The following is a 27474-nucleotide window of genomic DNA, read 5'->3' as shown; positions in this document are numbered from 1 at the left end:
GCCGTAATGTTAAAATACGTTTTTTTTTTTAAATAAAACAAAACAACATCAACAACAACAACAAACAGCGACATCATGGCATCCCCCCAAAAACTATTTACTTTCTAACTTCGTTTATCCAATCTGTGGTTCGTTCATATAAAGAACATTAAAGATCGAAGGTTCCACGTTAATCCTTTGTCTATTTCTAGAGCATCATTTAACGGGGTTTTGTAGTGACACTTCTATTACTTAAGATGGCCGTTACTGTAATCTATGCAGCTACAAGATCAAGGGCTTATCGTAATTATTCACTGTCCTTTGATAATAAGAAATTCCCAATAGAAAGTCATCTAGAACTTGACAGCAGATGTCACGCAGTGAGCTCGATTCTATTGTCGCATCCGCATCGCAGTTTCAAACACCGCTGAAGCAAGGTTGAAGCGCTCAAGCAAATAAATCATAGAAATCCATACTAATATTATAAATGCGAAAGTAACTCTGTCTGCCTGTCTGTTACTCAATCACGCCTAAACTACTGAACCAATTTGCATGAAATTTGGTATGGAGATATTTTGATACCCGAGAAAGGACATAGGCTACCTTTTATTGCGAAATATGTATGTACCACGGGCGAAGCAGGGCGGACCTCTAGTTAGATATAAATACGTCTACTGAAATAGTCTTCTTATTTATCAATTTGCTTTCGATAAGTCTTCAAGAAGCCAATAATTTCTTTAATAGGTTTAAAAAGTATTTCTAATGCCTTTCATAAAATGGCAAAATAAATGGATCGCTCCTACTTAAAAGAAATATAAAGTTCACGTTTAAATCAGTAGCATTTTATACTTTTATAGAGCTACTAGCTTTCCGTCCGCGGCTTCTCCTGCGTTTTCAAAGAAAAAACCCGCATAGTTCCCGTTCTCGTGGGATTTCCGATATAAAACATACCCTATGTGTTAATCAAGTTACCCTGTATAAGTGCGCTAAATTCATTGTAAACGGTTCAGTAGTATTTGCGTGAAAGAGTAACAAACATACATACACATACATCCATCATTACAAACTTTCGCATTTATAATATTAGTAGAATGTAAAGCATGTTATCGCTCAAACTTCGAATACCTAGTTAGGCTCAAACTTCGAATACCTATTCGAAGTTTGACATTCGAAGTTTTGCCGTGTGGACTAGCAGTTGCTAGTGTCCACACGGCAGTATGTAAACCGTGTGTAAGTCCAGATGTAGGTAATCTAAATAATTATTCCCTATGCACACTAAAATACCATGGGTCACGGAGTGATTGCAAATCAATACTGCAACTGTAAATCTATTTCGCTTTGTCTAACAAATATGATGACGGAATTAACAACTTTTTTATTTTATTTTATATTTCACGCACATTTCATTCCGAAGAACATCTTTATCATGTTTTATTAACAACTCTCTCAGTGAATCAAAATGTTTCGTAAATAAATGAAATTTATAATCATGTCAGTATGAATATATTGATAGAAACACGAATTAAATAACATGTTATCTCCTCTAGGATTGCTTTTAAATATAACGAGAAACGTGTTTATTTAAAGCAAACATGAATTTCAATTACTGTTAACTTTAGTAAAATTATTAATTATTTTTTAACAACTTTTTGCCTATCGACTTTTTCTATGGTGATATATAATTATGTATTTTAAAGAAGATGAACGATGTAGGTACTGGAAAATTACGAATCAAATTTTCTAAATGACTTTTTTATTGTGTCATCGAGATACGTGAAATTCCATCATCATAAGTCCTCGTAAAAGATAAGTAATAACATTATTACTTATATATTATACTATTATTTTTTTAATAATTATAGTTAACTAATGCTTTAGTGGGTTATTTCATATTTGTTACGCTTTTAGGTAGTTATGTGAATTTGATGATATGTTAGTTATTTTTTAAATGTGTCTGGCTAGATGTAAGAACCATGAAAACTGTCTGGCTCTTAAGGTAACATCTTTTTATAGGTCCCCAAGTAACATATATAAAATTTAGCTTTTAAACTATAATGAAAGTTAGGTACAATTTTATACACCCTTACTACCTGTTTCCTGCCAAAGTAACCAGAACCCAGACTTGATAATCGCTGGTCGTTCTTATCTTTATCGGAGACATATACAGAGAAACTTTCAACTTTATTAAAGAAAGGAATGTCTGGCCGTCGTGGGCTCTTGATCTATTAAGTTTCATCAAAATGGTTAAATATATCATCATCATACAAAGCACAACATTATATAACCCCCACTACACGTGTACGAATACAAGCGACTATTTTGTATTTAAAAACAGTAGCGATATAAACAGATTCCCTTGAACATCAAAAATAAAACAACCCCGGGCAATATTTTATATTAAACTGCTAGTTACCTTTATTAAATCAATGTGCTCTTTGTACTTGCATTATTGCTTTTTGATCTCGCTTTATAGTTCTACTAGCTTTCCGCCCACGCTAAAGGAAAACCCGCATAGTTCCCGTTCCCGTGGGATTTCCGGGATAAAACCTATCCTATGTGTTAATCCAAGTTACCCTCTATATGTGTGCTAAATTTAATTGTAATTGGTTCAGTAGTATTTGCGTGAAAGAGTAACAAACACACACACATCCTCACAAACTTCTTAATACTATTATAAAGGCGAAAGTTTGTAAGTATGGATGTATGGATGTATGGATTAACACATAGGATAGGTTTTATCCCGGAAATCCCACGGGAACGGGAACTATGCGGGTTTTCCTTTGAATACGCGGGCGAAGCCGCGGGCGGAAATCTAGTACCTATATATTATTATAGTAGGATTAATTCCAGTCAAATGAACGGTATCAATACATCGTTCGTTAATATTTTTTGGAACTGATAAATACACTGAACAGTAAACCAAGTTTTTAATTTAGCTTCAGTCGTATTTGCTTGTTAATATCACTTTGATATATTTAAGCGGTTATTTCGAGAATTTTATTGCTTTTTCAAAGTTGTGAAGGCAGGATTATGTTTGAGTGAAACTGCCACTTTTTCGTGCTTTTTCTCCATGAAAAAATAGAAAAAAAGCCGAATTAGTCAAGCCGTTTTCGAGTTAAACATAGCCACACATTTTTATTATATAGAAGATAATTATTATCATGTTTAAATTTATTAGTACATAAACAATACTATTTGAAAATGGGCAATGAGCGAAATGTAACTATTGCTCGTAGAAGACAATTCATAGCATCTACGAGTTTTCGTAGCGCACCTACCAAAGTTTAATTGTAATATATTTTTTGTCATAAATTTAATTAACTGTAATGTTGTGCAACAAGTAATTTGTAGTAAAATGTACCTAAGTCAATATTATAACAGATCGAAGGAAGCCGAGATACTATGTTATATTGAATTGCTCCTTAAGAGTTTCTCCTATTGAGCGGCTTTCAAAGCATCTGTCTAAACTCTAAACTCACTATACAAAGTAATTTGATGACTCCGGTCCAGACGCCTCGGGTTGAGGCGTTCTAAGTAATATTCGCAATCATAGGGACCATTGTATATCAATTATATGCATATTATATAACTAATGAACTAGTGGTAGCTCAGTGGCCCAAATTCGACCATAAACACAAAATATAAGAGTTTCATTGATTTAAGGTACTTTTTATGCATTTTTTTTTACTTTACTATAATATCAAGTATAAGTTATATGCCAAATTTCATATTCCCCATAGGCGACTTTTTCGTAAAAACAGAACAAAGTTTTGGTTCAAAGATTCGGGAAACGATTGCTGTTTTCCTGCACATTCATTTTTGAATGCGCGTGATTGCTGTCTTTCGTTCTTGAATGAGAGGGCAGTTTTTATAAATGATAAATTTGAAATATATAAATTCGTTGGATTGAACACAATAAGCTGTGAATAACAAAATAACTATTTTAGGATACGAATTGGTAACACCTATTCTGAGTGTAGATGTGTTAACTGTTAAGTATTTCTAAACAGTTCAGTTTAGTGCAAAATGTACTGTTTAGCGCAAGCTAATATTCAAACTTATATACCTACCTTGTTTTAGTATATTTGGATCTTATATTATTTTAAAGATCTCTTGTGTGAATACACTGTCTTATGTGTTTTACTTTATTATAAACTCTAAGTGATTTACATTTGCAGTAGCACAAATCGGCTCAAATTGCATATTGTTGTGAATTTCAAGAACATAACAATACTTTATTAACAAGTTCACGGAAAATTATGGACACAACATAACAATACTAAAAATATTATTAAACATATTATTCTATACTAAACATATTACCTAACAAGTTCACGGAAATTCATAGGTAGTAGTAACTAGTACGAATAAACTAGTTGTTTTGAAACTTAAATCAATCATTATGAAAATACTATAAGCTCATTTCAACAATGTTCGTATCTAAGTACCTAATCATAAATGTGCGATAGTCATGCTAAAACTTTAGCCGTCGTTTTACAAAACACGGACTAACTACAAACCGGCTCTAAAACGTATTAATACCATGGTCTAAGACTCTAAGTAAAAGTCTTATTACAAAACATGTTTAAGCGTTAAACCTTAGTTAAAAGACAAGTTAAACCTCTCAATTTAAGTTAAACCATGACTTTATAGTTTGGGCTTAAACCATCTCTATTTAAGTTTTTGTAATAAGACGTATATGTATCATTTTAAAACATATTTTTATTAATAAAAGTTTACAGTGAAACCAATCAAAATGTATTTACACACAACATACAACACAGTTTCAATTTAACTCAATAAGTTTGCTTTTAAAAGTTTTTAAAAACTGTTTAATTTATAAAAGCTATCATTTTTAATAGTTTCCACGTGTAATTAATTACATACATAGAAAATATGAACTGAAAGAAAGAAAATAAAGAAAGAAGAAATAAAAAACATTTATTTCAAGGACATTAAAAATAAAAACATTCACTTAAAAAACAACAACAAAAAACTTAAAACATAAAAAGCAAACATACATTACAATTTAACTACAACTTAGAAAAGAGGAAAAAAAAATAATAAAAAATAAGGAACAGAAAAAATAATAAAAAACTGCACGTGTCGCTTTCATTTTTTATCGTTTTATTTTTGTCCTTCGATTTAATTTTACTTGGAAATTGAAAAATAGCTTCTGATAATATTATTTTGTCAGTGAACGGAGAATGAGTTTAGATTCAAATTCAAAAGTATAATGCCGTTGAGATCATACTCAACTCGTTGTATTGTACGAGAAAAATCACATTCGCCACTTATTTCAAGTAATAGAACTTATAAATAAAATTAATTACATTCGCATTAGAACAGGGAACACAAGTTTAAGTTTAATTGATTAAGGACATAGTTCCTCATGAATATACTTTCGCCAATTCTTTAGAATACTAAGGCACTTAATGAGACTTAATACAATTTACTAATAATCCGGTCAAGTTAAGCATTTGAAATAAGGATAATTCCGGGAAAGCCAAATTTTGGTGAGGAGCTGGAGTGTACCATAACAAATAAAAATTGAAAAGTCCCCACTTATCCCATGTGTGCTTCAAAAGTTATTCGGGGTCAAAGGTCAAAATTTGAGGTTTTTTGGATTTTTCTCGAAAACCGTAAATTGTATAAAAAAAGACTTCAGACCAAAGTTTTAGATCTTATAATTCTCCACAAAAAAGGTCTCTATGATTTCTTTCCCAAGAGTTACTATTTCTGAGATATCGCGATTTGAAGAGATACATTATACAGGGTGTAATCGTTAAGTGTGCACAGGCGATTATTCCGTAACTATTACAGATATCAAAAAACTTTAAACTGATATCGAAAGTACTTAACCTAATGAGTAAAATGGCCATAATAAATTTTTAAAAATAATACGAGAAATATCTAAAAAATTAACTTTAAACCCTCCCATACATTTAGTATGAGATATGAATATCCCATGTACATGGGTTGATCCAAAAGTAATGATAATCAATATTAAACAAGGTCATTACAGTTAAAATAATTATGTATTTCTCTAGATAGTCTTCTAACTAGATAATATACTTCGATATTTTTTTTCCTTAACTTAGAAAAAAAAAACTTTGACTTCATCTACAAAAATCCCTCAAAATCGGCCATCACTTCGCTGTCGTCTTAAAATTTCTTGTATCGACGGTGTTTCTTGTGCCGAGGTAAGAGATAGAATTAACTAGGAGCTAGATCTTACAAACAGGGTGGGTGTTCAAGCATTTTCAATGCCGATTTTTGATTGGCAGCCATCGCAACTGACGCTTTGTGATCTGGTGCGTTGTCTTGGTGAACCAACATTCAAGACCGAAGTTTGCCATGTCTCTTTTTCTTACTAACCTACCCGCAATCTTTTAATTTGGTCTGTGTAGTAAGAGCCCTGTGTAGTAGTGGCTACCTTCTTAAAATATTTCTTCAGCGTCCCAAAAAACTACGGCTTTAATCTATCCCACTAATTTTCACTTTGAAAATCTTCACCGTCACTTTGGAAGCTCGCATCCAGGCCATTGATTGTTTCTTGGTTTCAGCATAAACATGGTGAACCCAGGTAACGCCCATGGTCACAAATCGTGACAAAAAATTATCCTGAGCTCATTAAAAATTTAGAAATTCACCCTCTAAATGTCGAATCATTGTTTCTTCTTTTCGTCGGGAAACATTCTGGCTCGCACTGTTCACATTAAAATTAATGTTAATACTTGGAAACGTGGCCTGTAGATATAATTTTTTTGTGATAACTTAGTGATTACATGAGCAAGCATAAAACATTTATTTTATATTTTTATGTGCACAGGAAATACCCAATTATCATTATTTTTGGATCAACCTATACATTTAATATGAAAGATTTTAGCTTTTTTTTTGTTTTTTTGGTTTTCTGCTTTAATTACTTCGCAAATTTGGAGGGAAGTTCATTTAGAAACTGTAAATAGACCTCCTCATTGTATTGCACAATAAGGACGTCACTTCGAAAATCTACTATGAATACAAAATGTATGGGAAATAAATTGTATGGGAGCGTTTAATGTAACATTTTTGGTTATTTCTCGTTTTATTTTTAAAAATTTATTATGGCCATTTTACTCATTAGGTTAAGTACTTTCGATATCAGTTTAAAGTTTTTTGATATCTGCAATAGTTACGGAATAATCGCTTGTGCACACTTAACGATTACACCCTGTATATGTCGCAGGTTTTTCATAAAATTAGGTTTTTGATCAAAAACCTAGGTTTTTCATCAAAAACTGGAAGATGACACATTTTAAACTCAATTTCATCAAAAACCTGTAACAATCCAGATTTTTGATCAAAAACCTGAACTAGTTTGGGTTTATGATCAATCTGATTGGATTGAAGGAGGAGAATATTGATTGGATCATGTATGTAAAATTTTGATAAATAAATGATTGTTTTCTTTCTACTAAGTATACATTTTGGTGACAGCCAATTTCAGGGAACGTTCCCATACTATGTGACCTAGTTTTTAAGATTTTTCGACCCCTACCTCCCCTCGGTAACCACTTGTTGTATATGCAAAGACCCCCCTCCCCCCTTCAAGTTTTTTATGTAGTATGATTTTCAATCATTTCACAGGCATTTTCATTCATTTCTTTGTCTAAAACCTAATAAATTATATACTAAAACCTTCCTCTTGAATCACTCTATCTATTAAAGAAACCGCATCAAAATCCGTTGCGTAGTTTTAAAGATTTAAGCATACAAAGTTACATAGGGACAGAGAAAGCGACTGTTTTATACTATGTAGTGATGTGTCTCTTCAAATCGCATTATCTCAGGAATGGTAACTCTTGGGAAAAAAATCATAGAGACCATTTTTGTAGAGAATTATAAGATCTAGAAATTTGATTTGAGGCTTTTTTTTTAATTTACAGTTTTCGAGAAAAACTGAAAAAATCTGAAATTTTGACCTTTGACCCCAAATAACTTTAGAAGCACACATGGGATAAGTGGGGACTTTTCAATTTTTATTTGTTATGGTACACTCCAGCTCCTCACCAAAATTTGGATTTCAATACTATTTTCAAGCTTAATTTGACCGGATTATAAATATAACAAACGCAAGCAATAATCATCGTAGCTTGTAAAAGTTATAATAAATACTAATAAATCTATTTTAGGCGCTTTTTATGACCACTTATATTAAGAAATTGACATTAATGGCAACAAACTTAAAAATAAAACCGACGGCTGATGAAAATCCAACTAGATATGTATTTCTTTATTTAAATCACAATAAGTAGTAAGTAGTAGTGGTAGCAAAAACTATGTTCATCGGAAATACGTCTATTTAACCAGAAGTACGCACTATAAAATACACAAACATACAATTTAACAAATATGACACATATATACTGCTCAAGAAGTTTTCCTTCAAGAAAACGATCTAAGAAATCTCACTAACCTTGCGTGTACGGCGGAGGAGCGGCCACGTCGCGCACCGCCTCTCCCGTCGCCTGGAACCGCGGCGGCTGACCCTCGCTCCACACTACGCGGTCCATCTCATCGTCCAGCCGCAGCTCGTCCTCCGAAGGGCTCTGCACAAGACGACAAAGCGTCCATGACATTAACATATTGGCAAGTGTTTCGTCACTTTCACGGGAAAGAAAACGGCAAACTGCACAGTTTTAAGTTTATGTCGCTTCCATGCTACGGAAGCGTCAATCACACGATCGAAATTGTCCGTTCGATTAGACTTCGACTTCACAGCAAAGGAGTCAGAACGCGACTTGACCACCCAAGAGACCCGGATGCGGTCAGTTCGTCGGTTAAACAGGCTGCGCTTCAAGTTCAACTGCGAAGTTTCAGTACGCGCTGACGCATGCGCGGTACCTCACTTGTGAGCTGTGGGACGCGGGAAATTCTAGGTACACGCGCTGTCCTGTGATATACCCACGCAATTAAATTTGGCTTCTTTGTAACATGGTTTAATTACAACCTGTTTATGCAATGACCATATTTATTTTAATTGACTACACGTGTAGTTGTTTCACGGTCATGTCATGTCACCGATAAACTTTTTTTGATTTATCATTATTGAAATTCTTATTAAATTAGTAAATTAAATTAGTTTTGACTAGCGGGTGCCCGACAGAATTTATTTATATAAGTGTTTATAATAAAAAGCGTTCGTTCATGATGTTGTTATCCGGTAGAAGTAAAGGCACTGAATCAATCAATAAACTGGTTCCTTGTATAGGATTTTCATTTTTTTACCGTATCCCACGCTTAACTATAAGATGATGGATGCAAATTGGAAGCGCACGACGCACGTGCACTGAGCAAAAAAAGCTTGATCTAGGTTAGTCTAGTTAGTTATTTTTAGGATGTTTGGATGCAATTATACATCCTTACATAATTTGACTTTAGTTTTTTGATACCATGAATAATTTACTTTATAATCAGATTAAAGGCATAATATCTCCGAACTGATATATATTCTATAAAACTATTTATACTAAATAATGAAGCCCATATAAAGTTTACTTTAACGTGCTTTTACTAAACCTAAACTCATAGCTTTAAAAAAATGAATCACGTCTCAAAATTATGCAACAACAAAACATTAATTATATTTTTATCCGATGTTTTCTATTCAATAAACCGTTTCCATCAACAAAAAGGAATAGTTAAATGCACTTTGTATTTGCTTTTCGAATTACATTGTCACGAACGCAGGCTTACGGGGGATTAAAATCGTAATCTTCAGCTTATCTCGTTTATTTTCCTGAAAACTGAAAGGGGTTTTTAGATATTAAACGTTTCTTGGAACACACGAGGCGATGCCACGTGTATATTAAATGACGAAAATAAACATCTGCTACAAATTATTAAGATTTACCATAACCGCGTTTTTAGATTATAAAACTTTGACCTTACGAATGTTAAATAACATTTGACATGTTTCTATCCCCAGAGAGCATGAACCAATTATTATATCATTCTGCAATTAAAACCATCATTGCTTAAACATCCATCCCTTACCCCTTTAATAAAACCAATAGTACAAACACAATATTATATGATTCATTATTCAAATAGTACCTACTCAATGCTCATGTACCCATATTTCTCTAAATACCGTACAGTGGATCCAAATTATTAATTAAATGGATTTATCTGATGCAGTCCGAACATGAAATGTAAGGGAAAATGTACGTCCTAATAGCAAATAATTTTGAGGCATACGCATTCTCTGTAATAATTAGTCAGTTTTAGATTCCTAGAATTCAAAATTGTATGTTGCTGCTATAAACGCAAACGAAAGCAAAATTTTAGAATAAATTTATTTTAAAGTTTACTTAACTTGGTAGGTGATTTAGGAAATAACCACCTTTTTGCTGAAGTTTTAGAGTACGGTAATGAGCGACAAAATTTACAGCACTAAGATAAAATTGTCAAATCTCAAAGGCCTTCTTGTAAAATATAATAAGAACACACAGGGTTTTAGTTGGTCAAAATACTTTCTATAGTAATGAATGAATACAATGAGAAAACTTCTATTGCTTACTCTATACTATGTATTTGTTATATTGCAATAGTTTTTCATTCCATCAAACGCGAATATTTTCGGATAAAAAAATACCCTGCCCGCTCACTGAAAAGTGACTTTACAAAGTGTTCTACCTAACAAATCCCTAACAAACTAAATTCTGATAAGCAAATTGAGATTGTACATTTTCTGCAATTAAATTTGTGAAATATTTCTATCAATTCCGCCTCTCGTACCTACGTTAACGAACCGTTACAGCTTATTACGTGGAGATGGCCTGAATGCTGTTTCTACGAAGAGTTCTCAATAGCAAACGAGAGATTACATTTGGTAGCGGTATTTAGTATTCAATGGGATTTGGGTACCGATCTCGTTGCAAGGTATACCTACTGGCAGGTAGACTTTGGATTATAATTTTCAATCAACTGAACAGTATTTAAGTTCTAAGAATTATCCATTTGCCATCATAGTGCACATCTCTATTTGATTAAATTTAATATCTACTTCTTAGTATCCAACAGTTATCGAACATCCAATATGTTGAAGCTGACCTTGTACATTTATTAACTTTATTACTATATGTGCGTGTATTTGATTGTATTTCCAGGTAAGCCAGATTATGGTTTTGCAATAAGTCTAAGGCATAATAAAAAGATGTATTTACCTGCCTAATAAGTATCATAATAATCTAGGTATATGCAAATATTAATATCTATGTCCGAAAACTAGGTTACCTCTATTAAAAGCGAAAACAGTTGCGTCTCTCATTAGGAAATACATTTAGGAGGTAAAACAGGAGACTCAGAATCACGCGTATAGAGTCGAACCATTAACTGATATAGATGCTTCATAATTGGAGTTACCAAATGATTCCCACATTTACGGCCGATACTACAATAGCAAGGGTTTCTTTACAATTCCAGCAATTTGTTCCAGGGACGTACCTAATCTCTGCAGGTCCGTTTGTAAAATACCTTACTATTTATTACCTACTAAAATGGTCATACTTATAGAAATATACAACAACAAATAATGCACGTAAATTACATTGGATATCTTTGAGAAGAGTCAAGTCCCATCCAAAAGGCAATACACGCTGTATTGCAATAACACGGATACAATTTTTAGTTTCTGGAGTATTCCACGAAACAAAACAATTTCACAATGCACAATTCGAAAACCCAACTTGTACTTGTACTGGCAAATACAGTTCCCTAACATCAAATACAATAACATATAAAAATAACTACGTTAAAAACAACCGACTTCAAAAACGGAAAACTTCAAAAACGGTGCCAAGCACTAAGCACTTAGTATTAAGCCCGTGCACCGACATCAAACTTATTTAGTAAATAGAACATCTAAATAATATGTAGTAATTAATAATATCAAATCTTTTTTATTTTTTATTTTTCCGTTTTTGAAGTCGGTTGTTTTTAACGTAGTTATTTTTATTTAATACTTTTTAGTGTATTTTTCAACACGAATCAAACGAGCCCAAACTCGATAAAGTTGAGTCAATATATTACTGAGTTCCTATGGCCACCTTCCGATTCCATCATCAAATCAGCTTTATATCATGATAATGTTTCATCGCTATCCAATTTACATAAGTAGGTATACAAAATTTCAGCTCAATCGGTTACCGGGAAGTGAATCAAAGTTACTTGCTACATTTCAATTAAGGCATCGAGATCAGACAAAAATACTCATAAAATAAAAACTACTGGGCCTATCCGAATAAAATTTTTATGGATCCAATTCCGACACCATTCCGCATCAAACAAAAAAAGAATCACGTAAATCGGTTCAGAAACCTCGGAGTAATCGGTGTACATACATAAAAAAAAAACATACCGGCCGAATTGATAACCTCCTCCTCTTTCGGTTAAAAATCAATCAGTACAGATTCGGAAATTAATTGAGTAAAGGGAAATGGTTTCAAATGGATTTGTCAAACGGCGCCATGTTTATTTTTTTGTGGGAGGGGTCTATCCCAACACGCCTAAAGGGCGTATTACGTCTTTGTCTCGTAAAGTTCCGAATTCCTTGGAGGGTTATGGAGCAAAGTTTTAAACCCGTCCGTTTTAGTGAAACATTAACAGTAAGGCGTGGTGATCTTACACATTGACATTATTTTCATAGTTATAATTTCAGTACCTAAAGTGAAAAAACAAAGTTAAATTAATTCGCAATAAAAAAAGTTAGATATAAATTATAAATGGTACCTACTAAAAAGTGAACCGCACCTATATACCTATAGGTGTAGTGTAGTACATACTTAATTATACAACAATTAGTAAAGATTTTAAAAAACAAGCCCTAAGAATATCTGAATAACTTTTACAACCATCTAAAAATAGCTTTCTAAAGCACATAAAATTATTTTTAACTCCTTATAAAAAGAAACCACTACCGAATATAAATAGTACTCCATGTACCTATTTACAGGTAACAACTAATAAGAATGATTGTAAAGAAATCTTATCGGTTTGCGATCCCCAAAGACCAACTCAGGTAAAGTAAACAAATTGTACAGGGGAATTACAAGACTTGTCGACGATCGCGTCGTTTCCTTTGAGTGGAATCTATACGGTTTGTGGAGACGTCAAAGCTTTACGTTGTAAAAAAAAAAAAAACTTTTATTGCGTGTTGCGGAATGTTGTTTATTTAGTGGTGATGATTTTATAATGATATAATAAATTATTAACTTAAAGTTTATACATAACCATTACCGCGTTTTCTTAATAACTATAAAAAATAGCTATTGAGACATGTCGTTAAAAGTATTATTACCTACTAGTCCGGGATACATCGCCCATTTTTGCAAGTGATTACTATCAAGCTAATTTTTCGTGAATAGCTTTATTTTGATGAGATGCCCAATAATTTCATGTACGAAACTCTCGATTGTGGTAGCTTACAGAGGTAACAAGGATGAAAATTTTTGATTTGACTGTTCTCAAATATTTACTACGCAATTTGTAGGACAATATGTCTGTTGAATTATATAAGTATTAAATAAGTGAAAATAAAAAAATCAGCTGGTTAGTAATCATTTATGATGACTTCGTTATCGATACACATTGGAAAGGGGGACTCTTTGATCAAACCATAGATTTTGTAGGACAAATATTTTTTCTAATAATTTAGATAATTATCTTGAGATTGAACAAAAAAAAAACATTCAGTTAGTAATTAATATTTGAGAACCATCAAATCAAAATATTTTATCCTTGTTTCCTCTGGTAGCTACCACAATCGAGAGTTTTGAACATGAAATTATTGGGCATCTCATCAAAATAAAGCTACTCACGAAAAATTAGCTTGATAGTAATCACTTGCAAAAATGGGCGATGTATCCCGGACTATACATAAAGTTTCGTTTGGTAGGTATCAGTATAAAGCGACCGCTACGAAAACAGGGTCTACGAAAAAAGTTTGAGTGTGTGAAGACATCTATGAAATCGCACTCAAATTGAATCTTTAAAAAGTGCAATCATCCAGTCTTTACCTTATTTAACAAAATTAAAAGGATCTTATAAGTGTAAAAGAATACGGTGGAGACAGGAGAGCTTACCCACCGCAAAATTCCGTCCATTTATCCACCTCAAAACTAAGTAATATAAAGCTAAAACCTCGTATCAACATCAGCTTGAGTTAAGCATTTCCCTAATACAAAACAGACAATACAATAGCACAAACTTATACACTTATCTATCACTATATAGTGGAAAGTTTATTCAAAGTAACGCGCATAGTCCCCGACCGTGACCTTTCGTCTAGCAGCCGACGATAGCGGTTGCATTTCAGCGGATTGCAAGGCTATTGTCCTTGAATGCTGTTTGAGATTAGATACGTATGTCTGTATGTGACAAATCGAGAAACTTTCAAATTATGTAGTGTGTTGGGTAGGTGGGGAAACAAACATGCAATAATTGGTAATCAGAGATAGGTATGTATCTATTAAAATGATTTGAAAATGTGTAGCTGAAGGGTTTGTTTCATTGCGCTAACATCAGGAACTTACCTACACTGGGATTGATAATAAAAAACGTGGGCTGATCGAAAAAGCGTAAGACGGATGTTTTTTTAGCCTTTATATTCCATGCGTAAGACGGATACCATTCCAAAATATCAAACATGCTGAACGTTAATAATCAAGTTTTCATTTCTGCCGGCACTCCCGGAGTGTAACCCTTCTTTTTTTCAATAAATTTTGTTTTCCCTAAAGCATAGATGTACTTAATAGAATATATTTAAACGATGTAAAATATGCGAATAGCATTAAAGATATTTACACACACTGGAACACACTTCAAACAAATCCATAGTACCTATATACCTATCAATGTTTTTTATTTTCTACATGCTACCTTATTATACTTAAGCTAAGAGAGATAAAATATAAATCACTTCATAGCGTTAATCACTAAATGAATATGGTGTGAAAATATTATAAAAACGGCACTTGTAGTCTCTGACAGCGATCATTAAATAGTGCAAAGGGTAAGCCTAGAAAATTTACAAGCTTAGAAATTCGGCGAATTTCCAGCTATTCCATACATCTCGACAATTTCAATACGAGTCATATTGGGAGAGTGCAAAACCATTTTTCGTTTCAGGCGCAATATTAATCTTGTAAAATGCGTCGTCGACATATTATGAAAAAGTTAAGCCGGTACCAGGTATGTAAATGGAAATAAAAAAAAATACTAAAAACTTTCGAATAAACATGCAATAACTAAAATTAATATACTTGGACTATGGTGGACAGCTATGCAGTAAACTTTACGCTACGTGTAGACTAACATACACTTTGCTAGTTTTTATTAAATATCAAAAAGCAAGCGTTAACAAGCTAGTATTACACAAGTATGCCACGAAACGTTTCTACTTTTATGAGAAATGAATAGGTAATAGTGTTGAGTTCCTTTTTACTCGATCTCGATAACCAAACACGTAATTATAAATAGAATTATTCAAGTCAGTAAATCCTTAGATAATGGGTACATTTAGGTGTTTATCGTTAGCACGATTGCGTACGAGTAGACATCGTAAGATAATGTAGAGATCATGTAGAGATGAACCGATAGATATACAGTAAACAATATACACAGATATATTAGAATATTGCTTAGAACTTAGCTATGAAAACGGATATTATCTGTGAAGTGGACTGCTTCTGTGGTTATAATTCGATGGAAATTGATTACAATGTATACTTGGTGGTTGTGGTTTGATCCGAAGCGAGATGACGGTATATTTATTAATTTAAAATCCTTTAAAAGTATCAATAATTACCTACTGGGATTAGAAAGTTATTCTTTCTATCGAGTTTTTTTAACTGGTTCATAGAAAAAAATGCGTACATTTTGGTCCTCTTGAATCATTCTATCTATTAAAAAAAAACCGCATCAAAATCCGTTGCGTTGTTTTACAGATTAAAGCATACAAAGGGACATAGGGAAATAGGGACAGAGAAAGCGACTTTGTTTTATACTATGTAGTGATGATGATGATGATGTACCTACAAAGCCCGTAAATTATATTTTGTAAATGAAGAAATACATAAAATGAGTAGGTAGGATGCAAATTAAACATTAACGATTTTGTACGTTAAAGCTTTTAACGGAATAACGGACGCATTTTTGTTTTATTTTAATGCTGTGAAAGTAAACATTTATTAATATGATTTATGCTAAAATCAAGATAAGGTCTGTTTATTTTCGCAGTTATACCTACAGTCGATCTCTGACCTAGTTTTCATGAGACGACCAGTTATTTGAATATTTTTATACCATTAAAGATTTATTCCTGATTCTGCATTAAAATAACTTGGAACTTCCTGCTTCTTTTCTTTATATTTATGAGAGAAACTTGAAATCCTACGATGCTAGTGGACTTATATGTTATAGGTAACTTTACTAGATGTGCCGTGTGGTTGCACCCGCATACGAACCTGCAGGGGAAGCAACTATTTCTTTAGCTCATGTGTTATTATGATACATAAGCTTCAACACTGACAAGTATCATCAAAATCCATTCCAAAAGATCATTCTTATTCGCCTTGAAGAGTATCAAGCCTACATGCATCTTCACAATCTTTCCCGTTTATAATTACTCAACAATAGATTACACTCAATACATACATTGGTGGTAACATCAAATTTGTGACGTTCCGCCGACATCGACACATCAATACACATATGTAACACGTAGTTTCTCAGGGCTATGTCCATTCAATGGACCATATATTGAACTATACTGGACAATAGAACCGAACGTGCCGTAGGATGGGTGAAAATCACTCATATACGTCTAAGGGCGGTCGTACACGGACCGCTTCAAGCAGTTGAGACCGACGGCTTGAAGGTGCGACCGCGCGCTGAACTATAGACCGCCGTACACATGACTGCTCGAGCCGTCGCGACCGCTTCAAGGCGTCAACTGCATGACGAAATTCCACCGTGCCGTCGACGGCTCGCGAGCGGTCGTGAGGCATACACCGACTGCTCGAGCAGTTGACTGCGCTAGAGCCGTCGACGGCTCCCTCCCCCCCTGAAAAACAATGACTCGACTAGTCAAAAAAATCAACCGCTCGAGCGGTTGGTAGCGACGGATCGAGCAGTGAACAACCGACGGCTCGAGCAGTTGACGCCGACCGCTCGAGCCGTCCGTGTACGTCGCTCAGCCGTTAACTGCTCGAGCTGCCCGTGTACGGCCGCCATTAGAAGTCGTAAGCGCGCGTGACATTGTCACCGCTCAGGTGGTTACCATACCACCAGTGCGTTCGTCGCTCTTCAGTTGTTCCTGAAACGTGCGTGAGTAAACATGGTGTGTTACAGCATTTCCCAGTGCGGAAATTCTTCCATAAATTGTAAATATACTAATAAAGGAATAAAATTTCACCGGTAATTATTTTTGTTTATAAATATTGCCGTTTTTCCTATATATCCCATAGAATATTTACAAGTATTACGAGTGTCACCATAGTAATCGAAATAACAATGAATGACACAGTCGACCATTAGATTATTATCACATTTAACACAAATTTCAACCTTATTTCTATGAGTTGATGTTCAAAGTTATATCTATTGAAAATTGACAACCTCTGTTGTAGAAAAGACGAATTTTTTTCGTATTGGAGCAAAAATAAACAAATCGTCTCATATACTTAGGGATGTTATTCTAAAATAAACCGTAAATTCGTGCGTTAGGATACATATTAAAAAGCTTAATTTGATATTTAAGTTAGTTTTCACTAAAATCAAGCTGTCCAATAAAAGGCATAGTTTACTTGTGTGTACTGTTTAGCTATCGGTTTAAATGTGTTGATTTTGGCGACAGCGGTTTCCATACGAATTATGACATTATAGCACTTCTATGTGTCTTGTTATTTAGATTTCTATGACGGCCGCCCTATAGTTCACCGTGCGGTAGCGGCTTCAAGCGGTCGGTCTCAACTGCTTGAAGCGGTCCGTGTACGGCCGCCCTAAAGGTGAACGTCTGGGCGGCAACTCAAACTCAAACATATACATATAATATAGGCATACTAGCTTTCCGCCCGCGGCTTCGCCCGCTTGTTCTAGAAACCTTCCTTGAGAACTACTCTATCTATTAAAAAAAACGCATCAAGATCCGTTCCGTGGTTTTGAAGATTTAAGCATACCTAGGGATACAGGGACAGAGAAAGCGACTTTGTTTTATACTATGTAGTGATTTTACTATAAAAGCTGTCTGTAGTTGCTTTTAAGTAGTTAATGAGCTTTGAAAAGTCCCCAAAATAGAAAAACTTTACATTCATGTACCTATGTTTTATGTACCATGCATAAAATATCTGGATACATAATTTTTTGAATCGTTAAAGCTCTAGAAATAACATAGTAAAGGTTAATTTTCATTAATTGCATTGTATTTAGTTTTATTAAATACAATTAGCTTTTGTCACGTACATTTTACAACGTAAACTATATCAGATTTACAACGAATCTAGTGGACGTGTAAAACTAACATTAATTACTATCAATTAAAAATTTATTACCTATCGTGTCATATTCTATTGCTTTAACAAGAATGGTGCTTATTCAGCAAGCACTAAAGCAGGTAAAATAAAATTATGATGAAATCTTCCCGGAACAATTATTTTACAATGCAAGATAAATGTCAATTTATTCGCATTTCAATTCAACAATAATCTCCTACAAAATGAACCACGATAAAACCCGCAAAGTATTGAGAAAACATTCGATATTCCAGTTAGTAGTATGTTGTCCAATATGTTATAGGTATAAATATTGGACAAAATAATATTAATATTAATAGAATTTGTGTTGATTAAATATTGTGTTCAGAGGCTTTCCACATGATATGTAAACATCCATTATCATAATCATTGATTGAACGTGATTGTGGCAAAATAAATTGCAGATTTAAAAATATATTTGAATAGTCCGCCTTTATGATGTAGAAGAGTTTAAATCTGGCTTCAACAGGTGTCTAGTTTAATTCCAGCCCGTTTTTATACGTAACATTTTTGGTTTATAAAATATTTGTTTCATTAAATAATTTAATGAAATAGATCAAAGAATAACATACATTTTTAGTTTGGATAGTTTTGTTAGATATATTTTGGTGAATTGTTTTTTCTTCAGCGATTGCATTTTCCGATATTTACAAGGTTTATTATTTGCTACAAACAATCTATTGTATTTCAATTAAACGCAGGTTAAACCGGTACGGGTCCTGTATCTATATAGTCGCTAATTGGCGTGTGTAATACTACTACGATTGAACGGAAATAATTACAAACAATTCATTAGGACGCTCTTGTTTATTCTACACATTTATATAAAAATATAATATTTTTATCCTTGAAAGAAAAACAAACGCGATTACGGCTTCTTTTTTAATTAAACCTTTTCGATTAATTAATTTAGTGATTCAATTGTTTACCCCGGAAAAGCCTCGAAAATTTGCACAAAGCCGACGGACTAAATAAATCTTGCCTTAGAGTGAGAGACGCTTAAAACTAACAATTAAATGTTTCTTATGCAAATGCATTAATACAATACAATATACATAGAATATTGAAGAAACAGTCGCTGAAAAAACCTCTGCAATATTTTTAAAATTTTCGGGATTGAACCTAGTCAAGGTTCTATGATTCGACCTGACGCAACAAGTCGAATCATAGAAGGTAAATACCGAACCAGGGTAGGTAGGCTCCTTTGTTTTTATTTTTATCAATTTAATTGTAATCTCTAGTAACGGCAGTAACCCAGTAACCCAAATAGCCCAACAACCCAGAGTTATTTATTTTATTTAATAGCAAATATTGAGCTCGACACGAAATGCTGTTCAGTTCACTTTAATATACGTCCAATGTACATACATATATGTGACGTCATTATATGTATATCAATCGCACAATTTGTACAAAGTAGGCAGGCAAATATTAAACGATACACAACTATATCCATATGGCATATGCTAAGCTGGGCATATGCATTGATGTTTGCAGAGAGTTGTAACTAAATTTTACACATTACCCTGCAGTCACTCCGATACGAAGTTAACTCCGGAATTGCATTGCAATATGAATTGAATGTGATGCCATACGTGTAAACGGTGAAAATTTATATGTATTCCCTGAAATTGCAATCATGTTTACGTGGAGATGTTGTTTTTATGTTTACATAAACGTATCGAGCAACGAAAAACGTTATTGCGTTTTTCACCGCTTTAAACCGATAGATTCCCAAAATAAGACGGTAAATTAGATGCTATATATCTATATACTTTATATAAGAAAGCAGCATCTGAGAGCGTCTATCGGACCTAGCATCCTAATGGACTTTATACCTATGTATGGAGATAAGTCGCAATTATGATTACGTTACATCTACTATATTTGAGATCTGCGATTGACTGGTGTCGAAATTCGCCCAACCATTATAAGCCCGTCTGCACTCGGCATGTTATGTATGTTTGTTTGTGTGGTAGGGTGTGAAGGTGTTTTGTTTCGTGAGTGAACTATATCGTACATTTGTTGGGATTGCCTTGTTGCATACGTAAATGGATTGATGGATTTTAACGTGAAATGCCTTTATGCGAGTATTACTTAGAAACCAAACAAAGGTGCTATGAACATTGAATATTAAAAATGTAATAGAGGCTTTTTGGCGCTATAACATATTTTCACTATAAATTCCTCTATCAAAATGAAATTTTACGATTTCGAAAGTTGGTTACATGTAAAAGGGGTTTCTGTATTTTAATAATTACTCGTTAATACACTGTTCCATATATTGCCACCCCGTCACAGTAATAATAACAGTTTAAAAGAGTGTAACAGTAACATTTTCGATTCCGAGGTTTCGCGATTCATTGAACTCAGATTTTTTCATTTATTTCTTTGATACGTTAAGACGGAAGTCGTGTGGGTAGATAATATTTGATTCTTTTCGTTTGATTATATTATTAAATTATAATTAATTGCTTAGAGCAGATTAAATTAAAAAATAGTCTAATAATAAGTGAGCTTGATTTGATATTTTGTTTCTATTTTAACCGATGTTTTATAGTATTTTTTTTAATATTGATTATTATAAAGATTCTATTACTGGTGGTTAGTATCTGATTTTATCAATTTTGAGGTTATTTGACTTATGATAGAAACACACTAGAGTTAAGAGTTAATTATCCAGCGATTAAGTAATTTACTTATATGTTGGAGTGATATTTAATATCTCAAATAGATCGTAGTTTCCAATTGGAAAATCAATTAATCTAATTTGTTATTAATCATATTAATTTTTTTATTTGTGTATTTATATTGGTATTATACGATGTTCTAGCGCTATTATTATCGTTCTTTTTATAGTCTCGGGTAAAAGTACGATACGATTTGTTTCGCGCAACATGTTCTATTGTTTGTCGTGTCGTGATGTGTCGTGTCGTATCGTAGAGTGTCGTGTCGTGTCGTGTCGTGTCGTGTAACATTTAAATGTTTTTACTATAATAAACTAAGTATTATATTATGAAATATGATTAATTTTAGCATATAAGTTTTGACTGCTATTTTTAACTGATAATATTATTTACTTTGAAAAATTGTAAGGGCCAAATTAACTATCTTTTATATTGAAACCGTTTGAATTATTCTTGTATTTGAAAACTGGTATATGATATATTCATTTGAAATCTATCAATAGACACTATCTGCATCAAGTTTATAAAAAAAAGTTGACTACGAGCTTTATAAAATGGAAGTTCTATTCTATTGTTTCAGAGTATGTGCGAACAACTTTGTACTGAGCACACAAAATCAGCCAAGTGTGAGTCTGATGTTTGCTAAGACGGTTCCGTATCTTACGTAAGTATATTTAAACTGTTCTTGACTATAATTAAATTAATTTTTATTAGTTTCTCTAACTATATTTGTGTTGTATGGATATTATAGTTACATTTTAAAGCATAAATTGATATAGAAGACAAAGGAAGTATTTTCAAACATAGAAAATAGCCTCATTGAAATCTAGAGCAATATAGGAAACAACAAAGCAATACCTGCTATTAGATGAGAAATAAATTTCAATTTTCTTTTAAAGAGTGACTTCGTGTTCTTTTTTTTTCTATCATAAAATACCTCGAATATTTGTGTATTATTTCCGGATGTTAATAAATTAATAGTGTTAAAAAGTTTAACAATTAATTTAAATATTATTTAATTATATTATGTTAAACTTTATTCAAATTGTTTAATATTAAACCAAATATTTTTGTCGAATATTAAAATTTAATATTTGTATGCTTAGTTTGTAGGTATTAAATTATATTAAATATAAATTTATTTAAAAATATAATATAAAATTAAATAATTTCTTACGATTTTTTTTAATCCTTTGCTTTGTCTCGCAGAAATAATCAATAAATTCAAAATTTCACCATAATTTTTTTTTAATAAAAAGAAATCTCTCGTCACTTCACACCCCACACTTAGAGCATATATATAGAGGTACATTGAAAGTGTAGGTTTTGAGAGCCTACCTGTTGTATTGTATCGTGGTCCCCGAGGCACCGCACCGCGCTGTCACAGACACACTGCCGTATCGTTGCCCTGAGCTATCCCATGCGGGGACTTTAACTACGGTGTACCAATTTTGTGACCTCGGAGCACCATGGTGTAGGATGTAGGGTGTAGGCATCATAAATGTGTGGAAATTTTTGTATTAATGGTTTGTATTGTGCGTTTTATTTTAGTATTAAATAAGTTTAGTTTTGCATTTGTTTTAATATGGAGCTCTTTTATTTAAATTGTTAAAGTTTATCGATTAAATTTATTCCTAAAAATATTAAACTTGGATTAGAATCTACTAGTGTAATGTAAAGGTACTTTACCTTATTTTATCTATTATCTATTATCATTCTGCGTTAATTTACTTGATATGATTTTATGCGTGTTATGTTTTTATTATAGGTACTTTATAAATGACCACCAAAACGAATTTGATAAAATTAAACAATGTGTCCAATCTATCGCCAAATCTACCATCAAACGCACGCACGAGCGCATTAATTCTTACCCAACTCCGAAAACTTCGAGTCAAAATTAAATAGTTACAAAATCAGTTGTATGAAACATATCTCAAGAGGGATATTAATAAACCTCGCGGCGTTCGTTGCAAGTCCCCGCTCCTCCGGCGGCTCCGGTCGACACAACGTTCAACGAATGCACTTTAGTCCCATCGCCTCGACAGCAGGAATTTAACTTTCTTACCCAAAAGCCTTAACAAAACAATCTCATTATGAACTACATGGAAATATTTAATATTTGTTTTACAGTTGTTTCGTTTAATTAAAGTATTAATTTAAACAAAGTTATTATTACTTATATCTTTGTTATTTCTTTATTGCATTGTTTGTTTTCTCTACCTTGACGATGCTACGGATCAACGAGTATTATTATGCTCAGGTATTACATAAATATTAAGTTCAAAAGAGAATCAAGAAATATAGGTTACTTTTTATGCGTAGGTATTATTACGCGATTGCCACGGGCTACAACTTCTTACTTATAAAATATAAAACTAAGATAGAATAACGGGATGTTTAAATCCAGACATTTTAATGAGAATAAGAATCTATAATCTTGTTGAAGCCAATAGGTGTCTTTGTTTATTTTCATTTAATTTTATTTATAATACTCTAGATGGTCAGGTTTAATTTCGAGTACGACTGTATTAACCGAGAGGAAACTTTGATGCCGTACAAAACTTTCCGATAACATGTGAACAAGGCAACCTGCGGACCATTGAACTAGTGAACTACATCGAGGAGGTCAGCGACAGTTCCTCTTGTAGCTGGCTCTTAATTTTGTTATGCAGCTTCCTCTACACAAACATATGTAGGCTACCTACAACGATCTAATAAGTCGTTGCGAATATGTGGTCAACATCAAACGGGATGGATATAAATGAAGGTATACGCTATTATACCATCATTCATACTCAGGTTTTTAAATTGAGAAAATTTCATTTCATACCCTGCTCATGCTAGCTCATGTCTAGCTGTGACTTATTTTTTATTTGCGTAAAACCTTAATAATCCATACTTACCAGCAATTATGATCAAATCCTTTTTGTTTTGGATTTTCCTAAAACCTTTTTTAGGCTGAACCTTTTGTGAGGGGCTGTGGCTGTGATGACTTCTCGAGTCCCCTTCCTCTCTTAAATCGTCTTTGGTGCCTAGCATAATTGCGATGTATTTAAACCATGTACCACTCTCGGTAGTATAGAAGTTATAGAACCAAGTTTGTTATATTTCAATTTATATAGAAAAATTGCACTAAATCTAATAATTTTCAAATCTTAATCTAATCATGATCTTTTTTATACCTACACAAAATGTATAAACCTATACAATATACTCTGCATAAAGTATCAACTAACCCTAAATATGTATCTCATCTAAGTGTCCGTTTAAACTACGTTTCAACTTCCAACCGCTGCAAAATAATTGCTTTACAGAATCCAATATCCATGCAACGCACTCGATATTCTTCCAAACCTACCTAACTATTGTATTTTCAAAGCCATGCTAGGAACATTCAACAAGGCGGCTTAACAAAAAACCTTACGCTATCCGCTGGTCGCATAATCCTATTATGAATACGATGGTGTCATCACAAAAAGCATTTCATGCTCCCAATGTTTCATATTGCACTCTATTTAAATCATTTCGCTTAAATAGACTTCCCTTTGAAGATTATGCTTAAATATGTATTGATTGCGACTGCAAAAGCGACTGTATTCTACAAACTTAACAAGGTACGCGCAATATGCAATAAAATTCATGCGAAACTTTTTCGACCAAAAATTTTACAGAATTTTTGTTGCTGAGATAGGCTTTGTCGTTATTACCGGTATGATTCTGTATTATAAAGGGTGAAAGAATTTTATTCGAAATATCTCTTTTTATTAACGAGACTCAATAAAAGGTTATTTTGTTTGATGGTTTATTTTGATATATTTCGATACAACTTATATTAAACTAGCTTCCGCCCACGACTTTGTACGTGCGTCCCCGTTCTTCCCCGTTCCCGCAAGAATTTCGGGAAATCCTTTCTTAGCGGATGCCTACGTCCTAACATCTACCTGCATGCCAAATTTCAGTCCGATACGTCCAGTGGTTTGGGCTGTGCGTTGATAGAACACTATATCAGTCACCTTTGAGTTTTATATAATATATAGATTATCATCAAAACTTATCCAGGTGTTGATTGCAAAAAAGTCCACGTACAAATATTTCACTTTTAATCCAGTACCCATTAAATATAAACATAAACATGTGTGAAATAACACAGGTTCTGTCGCTCAATCGAATAGCAAATAACAAAATAGTAGAGTACATCTCATCTAGTCGTTTCCGATTACGTGAACTACATTTTTAACTTTATAACATATTTAAGATGAATATTAAATACGTTTTATGTAGTTTAAGGAAGATTTGTCCAAAGAGAAAAATTATAGGATGAAAATGCATTACGACTAAGCTGCATTTCTAAAATTAGTTCAAACAAGAAGTTAGAACAATTTGGTTTAAACAACGACTTACAAGGATTTATTATTGCCGTATAAAATGCATATGTACATATTAGATATATACATATTAAACGACTCAAACTAATTACCATAGTCCTTTCGTAACTCGCTGATAAAAGATGCAACCGACAAATGCAACCACACGCTCACCCATTGTTTCGTTTGAAATATAACCTGTTTACTTATATAAATAGCTCCTCTGTTAAACACATAATTAGATCATTTAATAGAGAACTCAAGACAGACAGCGTGGCGTCACGTGAATCATTTAATGCGTTTAAGTGCGCGTGTGTGGGTTCACACACACGAATGCAAAATTGACGAAGCGAGGCCGTGTTTTAAACGGTTTTTATAATAGCATTTTCTCCATACTTTAATTTGATTTGGATATTTTGCGATAGTGTTTACGTTCGTGATATAAAATGGAAGCAGACGGATCGGTTTAAATTTGTCCAGCCAACAGAGTGCTGTGAAAACAATGAATGCTGCGATAAACAGATTTTCTCTCATGCATTTTGTTACAACGAGGTATGAATTTTTATACATAAGGATGGAACAGTGCGTTGAAAAGCGCATCAATTCTCAACACAGGTACTAATCGAACGAAATAAACCGAAAGCTTTTAAGAAAGCATTTCTTACAGTTGCGTAGGGCACACCATAGATGCTCTTTTATATATTTGTGACATTTGGCAAGCCTCAAAATTAATAGTTTACTCTGCTAAGTAGATAGTATTTATAGACCTTTTACACAATAAAAACAACTAACAAGCTCGTCAGATATATATTACGCTTATATAAAAAGGTGCATACATTATTATTATCCTAGAAATATAATACCGTATTTATCACCTTTAAAACGTAAATATAGTCTGGCACGTGCAAGGATTTACACAGAAATATAGGTTGTACAAGATATGCAAATGAAATGCTTCCTTTGCCACGTGTTTGCGTGTAAATAGATTCGTTTCCCAGGACCCTTTTGTGAGTGAACTTGAACCTTTTTATTAGGTTCTAAAATTAAATTTGCTTTATTATGATACAGACACCAGACATACACAGACATTCACGTTTGATCTAGAACGCAAATATGAACATATTGTATTTTGCTTTTCATAAAGGAAAAGTTTGTTTCATGTTTTCCACAGTTTTATTAGTTTTCGTACTCTACTATTTTCTACGAGATGAAATTTTGTTTTTTTCAAAATTCTACTTCAACTAATGTATGAAGTATGAAGTGTGTGAACTTTTATTTATTTATTATTTATTTTTATTTAATATAAACTATATTTTACACATATTTGTGAAAAATAATGTACAGTAAGTACTAATTATTTATATCAACTATATTTTCAAACACACAACTGAAATAATCCTACCTGCTATGCTCAGCGTCATTACATCATAAAAAGCTCGTATATAAATCCTAGACATGAGCCTTCAGGCGCACATGCAGCACGTCGCACGAGCGAAGAAAATGTACCCTTGGTAAACGCAGGTGCGATTCTATAACAATTTACTTAACAACCTTTAAGTGGAACAAGTATAGTTCATATTATTACATACGTTTGAAGGTGTGACATGCTACACACACATACACACTGGACCACCTTAATCTACTTTCTGACTGACATTTACTCTGTTCGAAGTACGTTCGCGCGACCACTAGCTTTTTTTTGTATTTTCCTTATTAACTTTAATGACAATTATTTAATTCGACCAATTAAACTGCTTGCGAGATATTACACTAATTGGTTATCAGAGCTATTAAATTGGGTGTTAAGAAAGCTCTTTGTATGGTGTATTATTCAATTATGCTCACGCTCATATTTGGGCACTG

The 27474-nt window shown here is 33.0% G+C and overlaps 1 protein-coding gene across 1 annotated transcript in view; it reads right to left on the bottom strand.

The window, feature by feature from the left end:
* The window catches only part of Ae2 (anion exchange protein Ae2), an 87557-nt gene that overhangs the window by 31354 nt on the left and 28729 nt on the right, over nucleotides 1–27474 (bottom strand). The window contains exon 2 of the mRNA XM_089697151.1: nucleotides 8441–8573. Coding sequence (XP_089553277.1) covers nucleotides 8441–8573 — 133 coding nt within the window. The remainder of the gene's footprint in view (nucleotides 1–8440; nucleotides 8574–27474) is intronic.

This window comes from Colias philodice, chromosome 1 (assembly GCF_061535455.1).
Source record: "Colias philodice isolate Cphi_HAF_F1 chromosome 1, ilColPhil1 Martin Lab GWU primary, whole genome shotgun sequence".
In the NCBI taxonomy this organism is placed as follows: Eukaryota; Metazoa; Arthropoda; class Insecta; order Lepidoptera; family Pieridae; genus Colias; species Colias philodice.
This window is presented reverse-complemented; position numbering and strand designations above follow the sequence as displayed.